Source organism: Colossoma macropomum, unplaced genomic scaffold (assembly GCF_904425465.1).
Source record: "Colossoma macropomum unplaced genomic scaffold, Colossoma_macropomum, whole genome shotgun sequence".
Classification (NCBI taxonomy): domain Eukaryota; kingdom Metazoa; phylum Chordata; class Actinopteri; order Characiformes; family Serrasalmidae; genus Colossoma; species Colossoma macropomum.
This window is the reverse complement of record NW_023494796.1, coordinates 28,194,090-28,215,735: the sequence shown is the minus strand read 5'-3', so window position 1 is coordinate 28,215,735 and position 21,646 is coordinate 28,194,090. Positions and strand designations below refer to the sequence as shown.

General features: G+C 39.4%; 1 protein-coding gene across 1 annotated transcript in view; it reads left to right on the top strand.

Moving 5' to 3' along the window:
* LOC118816703 (astrocytic phosphoprotein PEA-15) overlaps window positions 1-21,646 on the top strand; it is a 55,353-nt gene that overhangs the window by 24,757 nt on the left and 8,950 nt on the right. Inside the window, exons 2-3 of the mRNA XM_036583239.1 lie at window positions 18,119-18,293; window positions 20,585-20,740. Of these exons, the coding sequence (XP_036439132.1) occupies window positions 18,122-18,293; window positions 20,585-20,740 (328 nt within the window). The 5' untranslated portion in view covers window positions 18,119-18,121. The remainder of the gene's footprint in view (window positions 1-18,118; window positions 18,294-20,584; window positions 20,741-21,646) is intronic.

Here is a 21,646-nt window from a genome sequence, read left to right as displayed (position 1 = left end):
GTTCTGAGTCTCACAGTAGCCCATTTCTTAGACTGACTGTATTGTTTTAAAACTTAAAAACATAATCGGACATATTGAAATATTTTCAACCGTTGTATCTCGCGCACTGTGACCTTTCCAGCATTAAATCTGCCTGTGGACATGACTCAGTCTGTTACTGCGCCACCTATGAACAATCTGATTGGTCACTACACAGTTAATTTGCATAAATCTGTCTAAAAGTGAGGATGTGCATCTGTGTCATCACTGTGACATTATAGCACATTAAGACTCACATTATACCATGTTTATATATATATATATATATATATATATATATATATATATATATATGTGTGTGTGTGTGTGTGTGTGTGTGTGTGTGTGTGTGTATGTATATATATGTGTCTGTGTTTGGTGTGTGTATGTGTGTGTGTGCACTTCCTCAGCAGCTGCTCTCATAGGGGGGTTGGGGGAGTTCTGGAGTGTGTCCCTTCAAATTATGCCCACTGTGTGTGTGTGTGTGTGTGTGTGTGGATGTGATGGAAGGAAACACAACAATAAGTGGATGCAATTTCTGCTTATACAAAATACATACATACACATATCACAGAAAATACATATTTAACAGAAAACAGCACAGAAGCCTCAACATCTAAATATAATTTCAGAATTTCCTGTGTTCAGTGTGTCACTCTTTACCTTTAAACCGACAGGGATGTTTTTCCACACCTCCAAAGTTCAGTCTGAGAAGCTGGTTGATCATTTTCTGAAGTAATCAAACACATTCAGTGATGCTGAGGTCTGGACTCCGGGGTGGTCAGTCCATTGTTCGGCTTCTTTGTTTGATGTGTCCGTCTCCTTTTCTCAGTGAGTTCTTCTTGATCAGCTACACATCCTTTCAGACCCACAGCGCTGAGTCGTCTACTCACAGTGGAAGGATGGAGAGAAACACCTGTGGATGTTTTCAAATCTGAAGCAGCTTGATTTTCTCCTCTCTCTCAAAGATGAAAGCTTTAAGTGCTGTTTATCTGATGGGGGGGCAGTTTTGATGGTCTACCAGGTCCAGACCCCATCTTTTAACAGCTTTCTGAACTTCTGTCCTTTTGCAAGTTGATTATCTTACATCTAATGTATGTTTTCATTTGTCCCTTTAGGCTTATGTAGAGTTATGTAGATATTAATATTAATCACAATATACGGAGTCGGGGATGTAGTGTTACTGTCATTTGACATTAGATGAATACTGTTTACCTTTAGTTGTATCATGAATATGTATTTTAATGTGTACTGCCTTTACACTGGAAGTTGGAACGGTTCTGTGAAGATTTGATTGCATGCAGCCACAAGAGCATTAATGAGGTGAGGTACTGATGTTGGATGATCAGTTCTGGAACTCCGACTCATCCCAAAGGTGCTGGATGAAGCTCCATCACACCAGAGAACGCAGTTCCACTGCTCCACAGCCCAGTGTTGGGGGGCTTTACACCCCTTTAGCTGACACTTGTCATTACGCACTAGCATCCCATTCTATTACCAGTGCTTTTCTGTGGAGATTGTGAGCTGTATGTGCTCAGTCTCAGCAAAGGGTGCATCTTAAAGTAGCTGAACTGACTAATTAAGAAAGGGATGTCTGGATACTTCTGGACATTTCATGTGTGTATATATAGCCATATATGACATTTTGCATGAGTATCTGCGCTTATTGGTTATTATACTCGCATATTAGTTATAAGGATACAGTGGTGCACCACATCTGGGGTGAGTTCTCTCTGTGAGAAGACCCTTGTCACTTTCTTCAAGACTGAAAAAATAGAATGAAATATTGGAGCGAGCAAATGTGTGCCTGGCATGGGTCATTGAGAGCAGGTCAGATGGGCAGGACTTTTGCTTCATTTCTCTAATAAGATCAAGCTAGTGACGTTTATAGCATCTCAAGGCTCCTGGGCCTTTTGATGCTGCTGTCACATTATAATAAAATTGACTGCCTGCATGACTGGAGACCAAAAATGGAGTTAGAAATGCACCTCTTTATAGTTTACCGGCACCCTTGTCCATTGATGCTTCCGTAGTCCACACAAATGGTGGCACCAAAATGACCACGTTAGAAACATTGACCTCTCATTCTGTTGTAGCGACTGTTTCGAGCTTGGGTAGGCTTTACAGGATGTAGGCGAATCCCATTCAAGCTTATGAGAAATTGAAGTGCATAATTATGTTTTCAAGTATAGCTAAAGTGTGTTACTCATTTCAAACGATTTATTTTGTGTTCATGTGAAAGTCACACATTTAGGCTAGTTTGGGTTCGCTGTAACAACATAGTCCAGCCCATTATCATAGCATTTTGTAGCATAATATTGTGTAGCCACTTTAAGATTGCTTAGTTTCTCATTAGGTCAAATAGGATTTTTGTCAACATTCTGTAAAATTTGACCAACCTGGCAACAGCTGCTACCAAATAATACGAAGTGTGCAAGGCATGGATTGTTCGATTGACTGAAAGAAAAACTAAACTGCTTTTTGGTGCTGTCCAGATGTCCACTAGGAAAAGAATTAGAATAATTAGAAAAAAGTACAGTATGAAATGTTTTTTGATGGAATTCTTTGGAAGAATATGCTTTTTGGCACATGGCAGGAATTTTACTGTTTGGCCACTAGGGCTAGCTGGGCACATTTGTCCAGCCAAACACTGCCCCCCTAGTCCAGCACCACTCCAGCACAGCAGGTGGCAGTAACAAACCAATACTGGCCTTTTTCTTGTTCAGTGGACAGCAAGAAGTCTAGAACAAGGGTGTCGTGATGCACGTTTTTCACTAGGAATATTTTGTCTCCTAATGTTAATGTGTATTTTTATCACATCTTCTTGCTTAATTGGACTTTTTGGGGGAACTTTTCAACATTGTTAACCTATGTTACAGTGATACGCTAACTACAGGCTTGTTGTCGATTGGACAATGTTGTTAAGCGCACTGTTGCCCCCTACTTTGAGCTCTGCCTTTACGAGACATTGGATTGGTTCAGAAATTTTCAGTTTGCACAGACCTAAGTCTACATTCCCACCCACATTTAACCCTAAATTTCTTATGGTTGTCCCCCAGACATTCTCATTACAGGAATCCATTTGGCTCCGTGAGACCTATACGCACACACAAGGCCAAAGAGGGACCTGATGTAGGCCGATAAATTCAAAATGACACAAAATTAGTTGATGAACATTTTAATATCAAGAATTAAGCCTTAAATAAAAATACTAACTCCTTCTACTTCGGAGCCACAATATTTTATGTCTTTTTTTACCATCTTGGCTGTAAATATGTCTCAGTATGTGCTAAGGTGCTAGTATAGGCTAAAATATAAATGAAAACACAGACTTACTTGGCTCTGCTTTAAGCTTTAGCTCAGCTATAGCTGCTTTTCTCGCATCTCTAGCAGGAAACTTTTCTAGTAAAACGTCTCTCGGAGTTCGATTTTTTTGGAGGCTGAAGTCACTTCTCATTCTCCAGCTTCTTGTTCGAATTTTCCCGTTCCACCTTAAATGGTCTCTGAGGCACCAGAATGTAACTGCTGCACGATTTAAGGTGAAACAGAAAAATTCGAACAAGAAGCTGGTGAACGAGGAGCTTTCCTAGCTTTGCGAATTTTTAGTGTTTGTCAGTTTCTCAGTGCAGATTAAATGTATCAGGAAACCATTTGGAGTGATTATAAATGCAAATAAGTCCATTTGTCTCCAAATTATCGATTTTTCGATTTTTCTTAAATCTCCCTTTGACTTTTTGTTAGCTGCTAGGTAGGCGAGATTGTTGCCTGCGTTGCTATGGTGACCAGCAGTCTGCGTGCCGATTATTCAGCAGTTCTACATTAACTCCAGCATTTCAGACCATGTTGTTTAAACTGTGTTAGAACGACCAGCAGAGCTTTATTTTACTGCAAAGGAGGTTTATTTTATTTGTACCTACAAATCTAATTCTGCTGTGGAGCCGCAACAGGACAGCCACATGTTCCTGACCCCTGGACTAGCCTAAAGAAAACAGACTATGTAAACAACATAACACTGGAGTTCTCTTATTTCCATCTCTATGATACAGAAGCCTGTAAAGGGAGTGAGAGTTGATGTCCCAGTCTGTCCTTTGCTGGTTGTTACTGTTTGGAGCCTTTATGGTTTATAGATGATCTCACTGGTGGTTATATGGGCTTTTTTATATGCTTGGATTGGATCACATTTTGGACAAATATTGCAGTGTGCACTACTTTACGTGCTTGACTTGTGGAACTGTGGCTCCGTTCTGGACTTGATTCACAGGTTCAGGCGGAATGAAAGGCTCTATACTAGTTAAAGGTCTCTCTCTGAACTGTACATCCAAACCAAGAACCATTTAAGGAAGCCTTCTTTTTAAGACTGGAGTAATAGTAATAGTTCTTCGATCTGGTGGGGTGAGTCAAGCTATGATTGTGTGTGCATGTTCGTTCCAACGAAAGCTCACATGCAAAATCCTTATTAGTCACAGAGTTGCCATGGTTACTTTTGACTACCGTTTGGCTTATTCAGCCCAGCAACAACGAACTTTGAGTTTCACTTGGAGAAATAAATAAGAGGGAAGAAGAGTTTGCTTTAGGAAAGATGCATAAAAACACAGGGACCTGAATGGACAGTACCTGCCCTTGGCCATTTTCAGTATGCATGGTAGTTCTTTCATTATCGTAGCATTTAATCTGTTCAAGAGCAGATATTACACAATAAAAAAAACCAAAACGGTGTTTCGATGGTCTGTGACTGACACACCACAGTAAACACATCCTGTACTCCGACACAGTTACCACAGAAAAAATGCTTATTTCCTAGTTTTGATTCTGCAACCTGCATCTGGTGAATCTAAAATCAGGTCCTGTTCATTCAGAAATAAGGAAGCAAATGTTCTTCAGTCCGTTTTTGGTAGAAATAGTTTCTCTCTCTCTTTCTCTTTCTCTCTCTCTCTCTCTCTCTCTCTCTATATATATATATATATATATATATATATATATATATATATATATATATATATCAGTGATGAATGTATTATTTTAGGTGTAAAATTCCACTGATGTATGTTTCCAAATCTCTGCCTAATTAAATTGTCGTGATGTAAACAAAGTGGTTTCATGTGAAATGGTGAAGTGTCGAGGTGGTGATAGGAACCAGGGGTTTCGATGTCTACGTGCAAATAAAGCCGTTTACTATTCGAGTTTTAAGAGTTTTTATTGGTAATGTTGATAATGGTAAAATGGTAGATCTGGGGACTATTTTGCCTTATAATGCCCTGAACTTATTCCTCCATGAGTCCTTTTTTAAATACATTTTAGGCCAAAATCTTATCTCGGAACTATCGTAAATCAGTGTCTTCTGTATGAGGGAACATATGTGTGACAACGTTCTGTGATGCAACTCTCAGAGGCATTAAATGCTGCAGACGTCTGGCTCCTATCACCACTGTGACTCTATGACTTTGACTTGGTGAAAGTTTCTTTAAAGACACTGAATAAACAGAAAACATTGAAATCATTAGCAAGATAAGCATGTTTAGTGCTTCAGCGTTAATTTCTCCAGTAGTTGGGTCATGTGCTAAGGAAAAACAGACCCTACAGTTACTAAATAGCAGGCTAGCTGATGTAATCGGCAGAATCTATCTTTTAAATAAGAGTACTCCTTTAAACTATCTCTGTGGCACCTTAGCAGACATGAATGCCATCATCTACTGAGAGGGTGCATAATTGTTGGAGGAGTGTCTTGCAGACAAAGTGAGTAGTATCACAAAGCCATGTCATTTTCTGCTTTTTATTACATTTTAGTTAGTGCTTCCTAAGAGGGGTTCACACCAAGTTCCTCCAAAGGCATTAAATCCACTTATTTAAATAAAGTGACAACATTTCTTCACATTATTGTGGCTCTCATCGCCCACTCTGCTTCAGCCCACTGTTGCTTCCATAATCCCACTGCCGTCTTATGAACTAAGCGAACCGTTCACCATATACCTATGACAAAATCGTGCAAATTTCACTATGAAGTGGGTGGCCAGGTGATTTTCAGTTAACGACGTCATGAAATGCATGCAACAGGGTAGTCAGCGACTGCAGCTGTCACTGAAGGCCCACTTTCGTTTTGATCTGGTTGGTCTGCACAGAAAAAACAACACCAGAGCGCTGTTTTTGGAACACAACCTGATCTCTATTTTTGTTGTTTTTCAGTTTTTTACATATTTTGAAAATGTCTGTTGCCCTTTACTTTGTGTGTAAATTTCATGATGAATAAGTCAAAAGAAAAGACCCAAAATTTCTTGAAAAAAAAGTCTGGTTCCATTGACTTACATTAAAAGTAAAGTATGTTTTTTCCTTCTCCTGTAAAGTTACCAGTTTGGAGATACAAGGTTTTGTTCCAATAGCAGCGAGAGGCTACTTGACCTCTTCGAGTTGACTCTTCCTCAACGTGAGGCAAACGTATCTCTCGCATTAAAAACATGTTCAAGAACTGTACGTGAGAAGAACCCTTTTAAAGTCCACATAATATAAAGGATCTATATCAATTAAAAGTATTCCTATTTAATTGGTATAGGATGGTTGGTATAGTGTGGTAGGTAACATCTCTCCCTTCTGTGCTGTAGACTGGGGTTCAATCCCAATCAAAACCACCAGGGCAAGCACCCTACACTATACCAGTAAGAGTCCTTGGGCAAGACTCCTAACACTACCTTCACCTACCTGTGTAAAATGATCAAAACTGTAAGTCGCTCTGGATAAGAGCGTCTGCCGAAACGCTGAAAATGTCAAAGTCCTAGAACCATAAGTCAAAGCCAAGAACCATTTATGAACCTTTATTTTTAAGAGTGTGGTTGAGTCCAGTTACCGTTTACATGCTAAAGCACTAAACAGAAAACGAGCCGATGTAAACAGTCGAATCTCTACGGGAAACAAACAGCATTCCTTTAAACCATCTGAGGCACCTTAGCAGAAGTGAGCGCTGCGTCTGCCAGGGATGGAGAAGCGTTTTGTACACAGTGATTCTACAAAGCCACCATTTTGCTGTTCTTTTCAGCTCCAGATGACTTATCAAAGCAGATATGATTAAACCCTCCTTCATTTTTAAAGCATTATGGTTTGAGTTATTATTTCAGCAGCATGTCTTTTACGTTTCCTTCTCACATATTTCTCCAATTAGCAAAATGACTCATAAAATGTTTACGTCTCTAAATCGCTGGCATTTGTGCGTGAGTAAGTGCATGTTTGTGTACATGAGCGCATATTTATTTTTGCCCGATGATGTCAGCCTCTGAGCGCTTTCAGTCCTTCGCGCTGTTCTTCTCTCCCTCCCTCTGTCTCTCTCTGTCACTGTCTCCCTCTTTCTCGCTCATTCGCACCGTGGGTCTTTTTTCGTGGAGCGAGGTGGGAACTTCGTTGGGGGTTACACTCTCGCCCTGTTGCTAGGTTACAGTCTCCAGGCTTAAAGGCAAGCTGGGGCTGGTCGTCATGGTGATCTTAGCCATGTGAAGGGTGAATGGAGTTTGGGTGGTAGTGGCAGGGTTGGTGTTCCACTCACATATACGCTCATGCACACGAGCGTGCATGCACCCTTACACATGCATGCACATGCATACTCGCATCAACTCACTCTGTCCTCTATATATACACATATATAAATGTCGCCATATCAGATATGTTGGGGTCTTATAAATAGAAAGAGGAATATGAGGATGCACGTCTGTGACTTCACAAAGATTACGTGTTGCAATAATGCAGTGCATTTAGAACAGTTAGTTCAGATGGCAGAATCTGATTGGTTGAGAAGCGTTTTACCTACAAGTAACATCTGAGCACCAGTTGCTAGGCAATGACTTATTTTCTACTTGTATATCTAAACATGGCAGATGTTTACACAAGCTTTTTTTGGCAGCTAACTACACACACTGTAATCAACCAGAAATCAATAGAATACAATTCAGCAAACAAGATGGGCTGTGAATTGCTTTACAGACTGACTGGAACAAAACAGCGTTCAGATTAATCTGGCAAGTGTTGACAAAACTGAGCTTAACCTGATATTGCCTCAGTTCATGACCTTATCTATAATGCTAAAGATTGGTACTTTTTTGGACGCAAGGAACTGCTAATCTTGAAGCTCATTACGTATTTTGTAGAACTTGTGTATACAAGCAAGAGACCACAATTTCAAAGAGAAATTGTTGCCTAAAGAGAAGCGTTTTATTTTAGTATAAACATAGTATTTTTTGTCAGACTACTTTAGAGTGTTAATAATTTCAATGTTTTATTTTATAATGATGTTTATTTTGCGTGCTTGTAACAGGTCACACCTGTGTAATTGAGCTAAAGTTAGCATGTCAGCTAATTCCTTGTCTTTTCCAACCTGCCTAGTTTCCATCAGCTATAGCAACTTGACTGCGTAGCATTATAAACTGGAATGTAGTGACCAAGGCGAACCCGAATAATTTGTGTACTCTAGTATTCGCTTGTTACAGTGTTATATGTTTCACTGTTTAATATACAGAAGCTTTGTCTTCTTTTACGCTGCAAAAATTGTAGCCCAAACTGCAACTCATTTCATCAGGAAAGGCCTTTTAGATAGAACAGTTATTGTTAATTGAAGGAAAAAATCTATAAAAATAATGAACATAGTAGCTGGTTTAGCTGAACTCATGTCAGGTATCCACAAAGAGAGAATCATCTCAGATACTTCAGTACAGTTATCCTTAGATGAGTACTGCTTGGGAGACTAAATGCTATTGCTACTATTACTACTACTACTACACTATTCATACATTGTTGCTGCCTACCAGATATATTTTGAACTGTAGTAACGGTTATACTTTAATTTCTGCTTAATTATGAAATGCAAATATTACCTTTTGTAATGGTGTTTTTAGAACAAGTATTTGGGAATCCTAACAAGCTGGTCAGGCGAGCCCTAGCAGTAACTCTGAACAAACGTCGGTTGAACGGATTATCTTGAAAAGAATACAATTTTGTGTGTATAGTAGATGAAGAATATTTAAGTCCTTCATTTCGTCAAGCACGTATTTGGTTTCAGTGTCGCACTAACTGTGTTTTGTTGCCGTCTCACAAGTTCTGTGTTAAACGCCGCTTTCTTCCTTCCAGTACTGCGATCAGCTTTTGCACATTCCAAGGCTGAGAAATCGGAAAGAAATCAGAGTAAGAGTTTTCATGCACTGGGAAATCTGATTACTGAGCTCAAATCTGAATTCTTAATTTCTAGACCTCACTCCAATCTACAAAACCGGAGTAAGTGCATATAAATGCTTTCATAGACAATAAAAACCAGGCATCGAGCAGTTTTGGGATTTCTTTGCTTAATTCTTGCACAAAATACTTATTTTATTGAACATTAGTAACTTATAATTGATTCTAACCATCCAAAACAGCCGCAGTTAAATCAGTTAATTGCATCGATGTATTTTTATACCCCTGGAGCAATAATAAGCTGATGATTTTGAACACTTATATGAATATGAAGCTGATGAATAGGGTGCAGATTGGCTTTAAAACACTCTTGATGAAACTGAGCCTTGCTTATGAATTCCACAGCACCATCTGCAATGAGCACAGCTTTACTGTTGTCAGTGTCTAATTGCTCGTGGGTGCCATACATAAAGGAATAAGGCAGTAATTTTTACATCATCACATCCAGGTGGCATCACTCTATCACAGTCAAACAACCAACATATTCCATTGCAGCGTTGCAGCTAAATCTAGGCCATATATTTACCTAGAAATCAAGGCTATTATATTCCAGGCTATTTTTCACAAGCTTTGACTCTGGGATGCTTTCAATTCATGTTCCAAAACTAGGGTAAGTCAATAGCGGAGTATGTTTGTGCTCCTATTGTTATATTTTACTACAGGCGGTCAGAATTGTTCTTTTATAGTTCTGAGAGGTCTATTCATTAATATTAATAGTATTTGAGTTACACCACAACCAGGCCAGCATTAAGGCACCAGATGTGTGGTTAAAATCAAATGTACAGAATTTAGCCCGAATGTAATCAGTCAGCCAAGACATGTTTAGGGTCAGAAGTTTGCTTCTTTAGTATTACGTTGAAGCTGTGAGCTAATTTTAGCCACTTGTTAGCACTGTGTAAACTGCATGCCTCAATCACCACATGCATGTATAGTTTCAAATAATTGGAAAATAGACCTGCTTATATTGTTTCTGATATGTATAATGTTATCTTACAGCTAACATTAGAACAGTGTTACCATGAGAATGGACAAAAATGAGTAGCAGGGCTGAAAACGTAGCAGCTGAATTGTGGTTTTGCTCATTTTTATAGACAACAGTGTCATACAGTGCAAGAAAACACGAAAGCAAATCTATTTGAGATTTTTAGCAATAGATGCGGTGCAATAGACCTTGTCATTGTATGTCCTTGTCATGCCCAGATTAGGACTTTCTATATAGGCAAAAAAAGCATTTTGAAAAATTGCTGCTTTTCCAAAAAATATTCGAAACGTGTCATGCCCTGTGCACATTTCCCCCCAAAAGTTGCTGGATCTTCTGAATTATGAGGCCTTTAAGGAGTTGCTACATGCAGGCTAACGCTGCTGCACGTTAAAATGACTTCACCTCACCAAAATACCCCCTGCGAACCAGTAAGCTTTGTCAGATTTGGTAGTTAAGTTGCTTTGCCAGTAGTAAGCAGAAGTTTTAAGAGCAGTGTCATTTTCAAAAAGCAGGAGTGTTAACTTCTTTGTAGCACGTGTGTAGCGTCATTCATGTTAGGCCTGCTAAATGACCTGGTAATTCAGAAGATTTAGTGACATTCTGGGAAAAATATATGTATGACAAAACTTACCAGGCTTGGAAATTTGCATGATTGCAGCGTTTTTTGAAATCGCCATTCATTTTTCTCGTAGAGGAATCTGCTTAGGCCCAGAGTTCCTAACATGGGCATGACGCCGACTACAGAGCACGACTTGAGAGGCCTGTTTGAGGCAGGTGTGTGATAATTTAGTGGGTGGGTTTTGAGCGTCCATTACTCGTTATCTATATTAGCCTCATAGCTCCAGTGCAAACCTAAGCAAAGCAGACTTCAAACACCAGACTTGGCTGATCAACCACAGTTGGGGTAAGAGGAAAAGTATGTAACTTCAGTTTTTTGGATGAATCATAGCTTTAAGAGAAATAATTGGATTGAAACCAATCCAGAATATTAACCTTTGCCTGTTCTAGTTTAAAACGCTGTTTCTTAACATGGCCATCTGTCACACTGCTGATTAAATATGATCACACATGCTTTCAAGCCTTGTTTATGTGTGTGTGTGTGTGTGTGTGTGTGTGTGTGTGTGTTGCAAGTACATCACAGTAAGAGTGAAAGATGTTGGAGAATGGCCAGAGAAAAGCTCAACCAGTCTGTATCCACCAAAAGAGCAGTGTGCGTGTTAAGGGGGTAACTGTACTAAAAGAGCAGTCTGTAGAGTGAGGGGCTCCCAGCCAGACACTGCAACAAGGGGGAGTTAAGAGTTTAGTCACGGGAAAGAGGAACAGGCCCCGATTCTCTGTGTTACACACACACACACACTCACACACACACACACACACACACACACACACACACACACAAAAGACACGGAATGGTATGCCCGGATTCAGTACAGATCTGACACCCCTCACACACAAACACACACACACAAGGGGGAGAGCGGGAGACAGAGCAGGAAGACAAAAGCAGGCTTGTGTGTGAGAATGTGAAGGACAGGCCTTTTCTCCAGCTCTGTGTGTGTGTGTGTGTGTGTTTGTGTGTGTGTGTGTGTGTGTAGCAATGGAGGGCAATGTCAGACTCTTCCCAGAGAACCAGGAGTGTGAGAGACATGAACGAAAGGGTGTGCAATAATATTAATAAAATAATAATAATAATATTTAAAAAAAGAATAATATTAATAAGCCACAGTATGATTCTATTGTGATGTTAATACGTTAATTATTGTTCATATATGTATATATATATGTGTGTGTGTGTGTGTGTGTGTGTGTGTGTGTGTGTGTGTGTGTGTGTGTATACACACGATGAAATACATATAATTTAGTGTCCTTGATATGCTTTGACAGTACTATAATGACATATGGTGATGCATTTCCATTCATTACTACTGCAAATTACACCTCCAGAAGAAAGCTAATTAATAAAGTTTACATTTTGTAAAGTAGACGAGGCGACATCACTCAACGTTGTCCTGTGTTTCCACCTTTCACTCAGCGTTCTCCTATTAAAGCAATAAGTCACGAGAGGCTGTGGGTTACTGCAGTTTTATCACGGGAAGGGTGTTCTTAGCCATGGCGGAGTAAAACTCCCTTCCCTGTGAGACCGTCGCAGTAACGCACAGCCTCTCGTGACTTATTGCTTTTATGAAACAGTGGCCAACATAAAGTATGATAAAATACACAGGTTTTAAGAAAATAATAATTAATTGTGAATAATAACATAAACAAGTGTTCCGCCAAGAATTGTAGTTCCTTCAGATTATGGTATCGTTGCCAAGCAACCATGGAGCGCTGAATGAGGAGAACGTTCGGTCGTCCATCGCTGTATATTGTAGTCATTTCGTGAATGTTTTGACTTTTTGTTGTATAACAATGAACATATAATATCACAGCACTGTTTGATGCAGAACCTGTCCAGGGTGTTTCCTGCCTTCCGCCCAATGATAGCTGGGATAGGCTCCGGTACCCCCCGCGACCCAGAAGGATAAGCGGTTTAGATGATGTGTGTGTGTGTGTGTGTGTGCGTGTGTTTGATGCAGAAACCTTCTCTTTCTAAGTACTTTTTGGTCACCAGATTACCACCGTGAGTCTTATTTAGCACCAATCTAGTGGCTCCCCTCTTCTCGTGCTGGGGCTTAATCTCAAATAGCTCCCTGCTCCCTACATAGTGCACTATGTAGGAGTTTAAATACTGGATCCTGCAGCCCAACAGTGCAAAACACAGCTCATTTGGGACTCGGACACATCCACACTCGATAAATGATGCACTGTTTGGCTGTAGAGGCTAGAATTTCTAAACTTTCATAGCGAGCACACTATTTAGGGAGTACGGAGCCGTTTGAGATTCAGCCTGGGTTTGACGCTACTTTGGCTCAGCCAATCAGATCTTAGGACCGGAATTATCAGTTTTATAAATTAGCATATTTACCAGATGCTTTTACATAGAATGACTAACATTAGTAGAGGAATGTATCTTTTTATTTTATATTCACTTCCCCCCAGTTTAGCCTTGGCCAGTTCCCACTCACTGTCCAGGTCTTACCCTGTCACACCAGGCTTAGAGGATGAAGGCTAGGGCACGCTTCCTCCATGTCCCACGCCGTGCCGCTGCATCTTTTCAAGCTGCCACTAATGCCTCTTCATGAGACGGCTCAACACATTTGGAGGACTGATGGGGGAAGAGAGGTGGCTCCTGTATGTAGGATGCTGGTGTTTTCCACTGCACTGTGCCACCACCACTGATCATGGTTTCCAGAACGAAAATAAAACCTTCCAGCTCCAACTTGTGGCCTGCATTATGGCATCTCCATGGTCTTTTAATGGGGTTATACACGTTGAAAACATAAATACGAAATACTAAAATACCGATACTCTGACCTCTGTGTAGTATTCACCCAAAATATTGCAATACTATGTTGTATTGCTTTTTTTCTCGTACCCCATTGAATGAGTTTTATTTATGTGGGTCATTCTCAAGAAAACACCTCAAACCATATCTGCATATGAGCTCTGTATGGTACAGCAAAAGGTATGCATAACTTCCACTGAAAAATATTTACAGCTTTATCTTCAAATCTTTCTATATATATGTTTGTGGTCACTGCAATGGGAAAAAAATCAATTTAACCCCTTAAATGGCCAACGTTTTATTACACGCCTCTATAACATAAGAATAGCTCAGCCAGTTAACATTAAAGTCCCTGTAGTTACTGAATAATAGGCCTTAGTATGCAATAAGTCTGGGATTTTAAGGGGTAAACATCAGTTCAACCATTCTGGTTGACATTATTCATCATTCTTTGTATCTCTATAAAAAAAAAAGGAAAGAAAAAAATATTAAGTTTGTCACTGTAATTTTTTCTAGTTGGGTCCCCGAATTTTTCATGGTCTTACGAATAGCCCATACAGCGCATTTCATAGACTCAAGGTCACTTTGCAAAGTCATGTTAATAACTTGCGAGTTTTGAAGGAAATACGAGGCGAGCTGCACCGAGGCAGGTGAATTTCTGTCATTATCACAGCCTGTCATCTTGAAAGCTTGGAGCTTCCTGCTTATTATTTCAATGGCCACCAAGGGACGAAGACAGATAAAGAGGAAGAAAGTGCTCCATTCACAGAATAACTGGCTGTTTCGTTCTCTCGGTCTCGTTCTCTCTCCTAACGCACACGCGTCTCCACCTGTGTGTGAGGCAGGGCAGCCATGCCGCTCTTTCAGCATCCACTCAGCTGCGCCTGAGCGCACTGCGCCTCTGCACGATTCAAAAGATTAACTGTGACATTTATGGAAACGAGTGCGAGTGGGAGGGTTTATAATCCGAGCAGCAGTGCTTGGAGAGCGCGGACCCCCAATTACAGGAGCACTCTGCTCTATGAAGCCCATCAGACACCTTTTATTTAACATAGCACTTAAGCTTGACCCATCGAAGAGCCTCATTTTACCACAGCTCTGAAATTTGACCTGCCTTTTCAGCGCTTGACTGAAGCTACGCTGACCAGGTGAATGGCAATGAGGAGAGGTCAGCTGTCGAGCACCAAGGGCTTTGTTGATGTCCTGAACGAAGTAGTGCATTGAATTTACCTGATCGTCAGGGCTTGGTGATGTATCTAATATTTACGATATATATTGGTGATTAATTTTTTGGACATTGGGCAACATGGTGAGCGAAACTAAGCTACAAAAACAGCCCATTGTGAATTCACTAATATTGTGGTTTCACATATATCCAGCTGTCCAGCCTGTAGCAATTTAGCCCCGCCCACTCACTCCGAAATTATAAGGAGTGTTTGGCTGCCCTGTGTTGTGCTTCATCACTCTTTAAGGCACATTAAAAAGAGCCTGTTTGATTCTAAGGGATAAAGATAGATTAAAAATGGTCATGTAAAAATTAATTATGACTGATTTTTAGCATATAAATCAAAATACAGGTGCATAAGGTAAATATTATATTGAAAAATGTGGTATATGAGCCCTATAATGTTCTTTTATACTGGCAGCTGAGTTTTCCTAACTGTATATCTTGATTACATTGATTGTAAATAGATTTTTTTTTCAGTTCTTATTGCATTAAACAATTTGAATTTACTTGGCAACATCAGAGTTTACCTTACTGCATTTAATATAGGCTGTTTAGTCCAAATTATGACAAAAAAAAGTCTATTAAAAATATAGATATTTTTCAACCGTTTGGTGATAAACTATGCATTTCTATTTGGTGATTTGGTGATAAACTATGCATTTCTATTTCCAAATTGATCGATTTACATTAATAAAGTTTTGGTTTCAGTTTAGTTCACTTATTTCTGGCAATAACTGTGATGAGTTTATATTCAAACGTGGAAATTTGGTAAATTCAAGGCATTACTTTCGTAAATATGGAAAGAAAAATAGCAGAGACTGGTAAATACCATGACTTGGCTCAAAATATTGAAAAATAAATGTGATGTTGGTGACAAATTTGTTCAGTCTGAGCCACGTGCTGCTGTTTGTGCACATTTTCCAGTGACTGGTTTATCTGTTAATCTTAGAAATGAGCCTCACAGTGTTGAATGCCAGTCACTCTGGCCCTCTACTGGCAGTCAGCTGTAGCTGCAGGTCTGGTATTTAGGTCAGTCACGGCTCAATCCTCTATACGAGCTGCTTATATATGCCCTGCGACTATCAGACGAAAGCAGATGAACTGCAGTGAGGAAAAGCTCGTTCTTGCTGTGAGCCCAGCATGTGTTTGCGTGTCTAATTGAACAGTAGTACATGTAGGATGCCTTTGTTTGGCTGCTTGTTATTCAGTTAAAGAGGCTGTCGTGGTCGAGGGGGCATATATCCCAGCGATACACAAATAAACACTACCATACAATGGTGTCAGACAGTGAGGGCTACATTTGTAAACAGTACGTTGGTCATATTCTCCGATTAGGTGCAGTAATATGCAAATGTTGGGCACCCCGGTCAAACGGCATGTTTTGTAGAGTTTCTAAGAGAAAATAAGTCAACAACTCCTCTACAGGGAACACACCACTGAGGATTTTAATGCACAGTTACTGGTTATTTGCTGAATTTGACATACTGGGGCGAAAACAGATAGAAAATGTGGTCTGTCACATTTTAGATTTTATGTTTTATTTTCTTTCAATATGTTAAAAAATAAATGATGCACTAAAATATGCAGAAAAAAAAATACCATAATTAAAGTTTGTTCCCAGTAGAGTAGAAAATAAACAAAACTTGTATTCACACTAAGGGTATTCAAGCCTTTGCATACTGTGTATTTGTGTGATGAGCGCAAACGAGGTCCAACACCAGTAGTTATTCATTCGTTTAATATTTAACAGTAACCATTTGAATTGTTTTTCTACATCATTTTCATGCTTTTATTCACAATTTCACATTTGGTTTGTGACAAATCAGCAGCCCCTTGTGGTCAAAAGACTAAATTCAACATGATGATTAATAAATACTCACTTTTTAGCCATATAGATAAAATTCCTTCGTAATAGTGCTCAGACACACTTCTTTTGAATAGCCTCCCTTATAGATTATCTACAGATGTTTACAACATCACAAAGACGGTTAGGACCAGGGTTAGTTCAGGCCAAGATCCAAGATCAGGCCTGCTTTGTGAATACCACCCTTGGTGTGTTGTCTGAAATGGCTGCTTGTAGCAGTGAAGTTCATTTTTATAGTTCACATCATTTTCATAGTTCAAATCGGCACATTTGCGCGACCTTAATGAAGACCTGGATGCGATTTGAGTGGGTTGAGAGAAGTTTTGGGGATATACAGGGCGATTCACTCGAAAGAGGCCCCAAATATTCTGTATTAACTCTCGCTAGGACGAAGCAATCTGAACGAAACAACGCGCAATGAGCTCCTCAGTATGTGGAGCTTCAAACAAGCTGGGATGCCCCTGAGCGATGAGGTAGGCGCTGGACAGCCGTCGAGACGTTTAACCTCTGTTTGTAACTTCCGGGTGCATAGCCCCGTACCCCTAACGGGAGTTACAACAGGATATTCAGGGCCTCTTTCGAGTGAATCTCCCTGTATATGTACAGAAATGATTTGGGCCATTTGGGTGACTATTGGATTCTAGTTTTTGTTAGCAACGTTAGCCTTACAGCTCCTGTTCTTCAACAGGATCAGCTACATCTGGAATAAGTGGACAATTAAATAAATGTGATTTTAATACAGAATTCAAACTGTATTGTCATTTTACATTCATACACTGAGTATTTTACACTGTCTTCAAAAGCAGCTAAGCAAACCAGAATTCAGAACCAGAGTTAGTTTTATAACAATGTATTTTAGGGTGTGTCACAATAGGAATGTGTAGCAATATCATGATGTTACAGAGGATGGTCTGCTGTTGCTCTTTCAGTAATTGCTGGTAACCTGAGGAATCCTTTGGAATATACAGCTCGCATATTAGTTCTGCATTTTTCAGTTTCTTCCTGTCTTTCTTCACAGAAGCAATGGGGAATGGAAACTGCATGAGTCCACACTTGAGAACAAAACCGATCAATCAAATGCCAACAAAAAAGCGCATTGCTCTTTGTGGCTTATGAGGCCGATGCAGAATTGACTCGTGTTGGAGTAATTAGACATAATGGAGACAAATAGCAGAATGTGACAGTGGCAGCAGATTCTCCACCGCTTGCTCTCATTTGTCAAACTGTGCCCACTATGAGCTCCGCTAGGGGGCGTCAGAGTGCTATGAGTCATCCTAAGCAATTTAGAAGAAGCGGCTGACAAGATGAATTAACATGACCCGTAATGCACTTAATTAGCTCTAATTATACCTAATGGCTGTAATGTGTCTTTGGGACTACTTACGCATTCAAGGGTCATTTTTTTATGAATATTTATAACCTCTTTTCCGTTTCTTCCAGATCATGTCGGAGTACAGCTCTTTGCTGAGTGACCTGTCCGAGAACATCACTAATGAGGATCTGGAGCAGCTGAAGTCGGCCTGCAAAGAGGACATCCCTGAGGACCAGAGCAATTCCATCACCTCCTCCAAAGAGTGGTTCAATTACCTGGAGAAAAATGACAAACTAGCCCAGGGTGAGTGAACTGGCTGCAGGGAGAAAGATCTTTCATTCTTCTTACATAACACATACGGTCAAAGTTTGGGCACCCCTGGTGAGATTACATGTTGTTGAGGTTCTAAGTGAAATAACCGAACACATCCTCTAGAGCCCATGTGTCAAACGCAAGGCCCGGGACCCAGATCAGGCCCGTAGCACAATCCTATCTGGCCCACTAAATTATTTTCATTTTCTATTAACATTAGCCTGTTTCACAATGTGCTGCACTACAATCCCCAGCATGCACTGCAGCATAATGTGCGTAATGTAATGTAGCCTATTGTAATGTGCATAATGTGTAGTGCAGCCTATACGTACATTTATTTATTTATTTTATTTTGGAATATTTCAAGTGTTCATTATGTAATATTTCAAGGTTCACTACAACTGCCGTTATTTTGATGATGTTGTTTTGGCGTATTTTTTAATAAACAATGACCAGCTCAGGTTATAGCACAATGTTATTTAACAATCAAATAATGACAGATTTGTAGAGGTTTTTTAATATGGCTCTTTTAGTGGCTGAGTTTGACACCCCTGCTCTAAAGAGAACACACCTCTGCACACTTTTAATGCTCCCTTTCTGTTTATTTGTTGAATATAACAAAAAATAAAACAGAAAATATGGCCTATGCAGAAGTTCTGGTACTTTTTTTTTTTCAGTATGTCAAACAAATAAATAGCAATTGTGGATTAAATTAGCAGAAAAGTGACAGAAATCTGTTCCCCGTGAAAGATGTGTACTGATTTCCACTTAGAAAAAAGGACAAAATATGTGGCTGAGGGTGCTCAAACTTTTGCACACCCTCTAACCCTTAAAAAAGGGTTCTTTGTTGTGGTTCCTCAGTAAGGGTTATATACAGAACCACATCAACTCAAAGAACCACCTGAATGCTTAAATGGTTTATTGCATGTTTGCAGTGGTTCTTTTCTATGATGGAGAAACTGTTGTGGATGATTCTTCTAAGAACCTTATAAAAATGGTACTGTCTAGCACCAGTAAAGTAGTGTTCCATAGAACCTGAGTTTAAATAGAGATTAATAAAAAACTAATTGTCTTTAGTGCTCAATAAAGTCTTAGAAATAACAGGACTCTTTGACGTGATGCTGTAGAAGAACCACTTGTGGTTTCCTGAAGAACCTGTCAATTATTTATGTAAATGAGATGTACAAACCTTTTAAAGGAGAGCCTCTCTACCTAGTAAAGGTTGTTCCTAGAACCGTACATCCAAGCCAGGAACTATATATGAGCCTTTATTTTTGAGACTGTACGTACAATATTTCCAGGAAAATTATATTTGAGGAAAAAAAAGGTCTTAATTTTTATTATTGGCTTTTATCCATATCCTATCTATCATAGCATCCTTTGTCCATTTTGTGTTCATAAACCTGAGAAGTCTAGGATATTGGCCAAGATAACAAAGGCATAGTGTCGTTTTAATTAATAATATGTACCACTTTATTTGAAGGCTGTCTACATAGGGACTCCATCATGGGTTTATAAGCATTAAATAACATTTAAAAAGCAGTACTTGACTATTCACAAGCAGCTTATGCCAGTATTTGCAAGTGTTTTATAAAGTAAAAGACATTTTTTTGACAATACAGGGTCTTAAACTACAACGACAGACCGACATTCCATTTGTTATGAAGCACCATTCACAAATAATAGAGTTGAAAATGCAACCTTATGTCATATTGCAATCACTGTGGGGTTATAAATACTCTAGCAAGGCTTTTATAAATCCATTATTCAATGCATATGCATGTGGTATGATGACCCTGTGTAGGTGGCCTTCAAATTAAGCATTACCCATTAGCTAACACTCGTAGCTCACTAAAAAACAAGTGGATTGTAGTCAATTTTGTCAGTCAGGGCCACGTTTGTGTTCGTAAGTGGAAGAGACACTTTCTTTGATTTGTGTTATCGTGACTTATGAAAAGGTACTTTTTGTACCATCTTGTTTTGAGTAAGTTCAAGTCTTTTACCATTCTTACCATGTTTTTGTCATTTTGTGTTTTTCTTTAAAACAAATGGAAGGAAGTTGGAAGTTCAGACTCATACCTGACAATATAGGATAGAAACTTCAATAATTACGTAATTGTTACTATGCAATTAAATCTAAATAGTGCAGCAAAACAACAGTTATAACTGTGATTTATTTTGTCGAGACATGATTTTTGTCGTTGTTCTTTCATTATATAAACTATGTTCATTGAAGTTCATACATGTATTTCTATATTTCTCTGAATTTTCCATATGTGCAGATAACCTCTCCTACATTGAGCACATATTCGAGATCTCGCGACGGCCTGACCTTTTGACCCGGGTCATCGAGTACCGCACAACGGTGCTGAAGATTTCGGAAGACGACGAGATTGACACCAAACTCACACGCATTCCCTCTGCCAAGAAATACAAGGGTACCTGCATCTTCTCTGCTTCATTTCAAGCTCCTATTAGAGTCATGCAACTGACAAGCTCTCTAGTTTATAGTTCTGCAATGAAAGAGGCTTTACAACCATAACAAACGCTGCGGTCACTCCAGAAAAGCGGCTACTAAGAAGTCCAATATGGGCGTTTGCTCCTGCTGCTGTTCTGTTTTGACGTTTGACATTTCGTGACTGGGGTTTTAAAGTTCATATTCTATCCATCCACTTATTCTTGTCATAGCTCTCTGTGTCTCGCGCCCTTATTGGGTAAGAAAAGGTCAATCATAACATAAACAAAATGCCAGTGCTGAATAACTGCATGCATGTGCTGTGCGATTACCTAGAAAAGACGGCAACTTAAATATAATGTGGCAAAATAACAATAATAAAAAAGACTAACTCAGACTCAGCCAAGCAGTTTTTATGGGACAGTTATCCCTCAGTAGAGCTCTGAGGATGTGTTGCCATGTTGTACTTTGCCATTATCACCAAAAGGAGCCCTGGGTCTAAGCTGTTTTTTGTGTATGGGGAAAAATGAATGGCGTTTTCTGAAATCACGCCTTTTGCTCTCTCTGGTTCGTCTGTAATGCCTTTTCCATGAACATCACTGTGACGTTTGAATTACAAGTTTATTAACTAGTCGAAACCGAAGTATTTCCTTGTATATGCTACATCTTCACCAAATGCAAACCAATAAGCTTTGTCAGTTGTGGCAGTTAGAGATACCACTTTTTCCCTTCCGATACTGGTACCTGATCCTTTAGTATCGTCCGATACCAAGTACCAATATCGATACTGACTCTGTCTAACCTAACTCAAGTATAAGTCTCCATATTTATACAGTTAATTACAATTAATCTAATTATTTTCAAACTATTTTGGTAAAATCTATGTTCT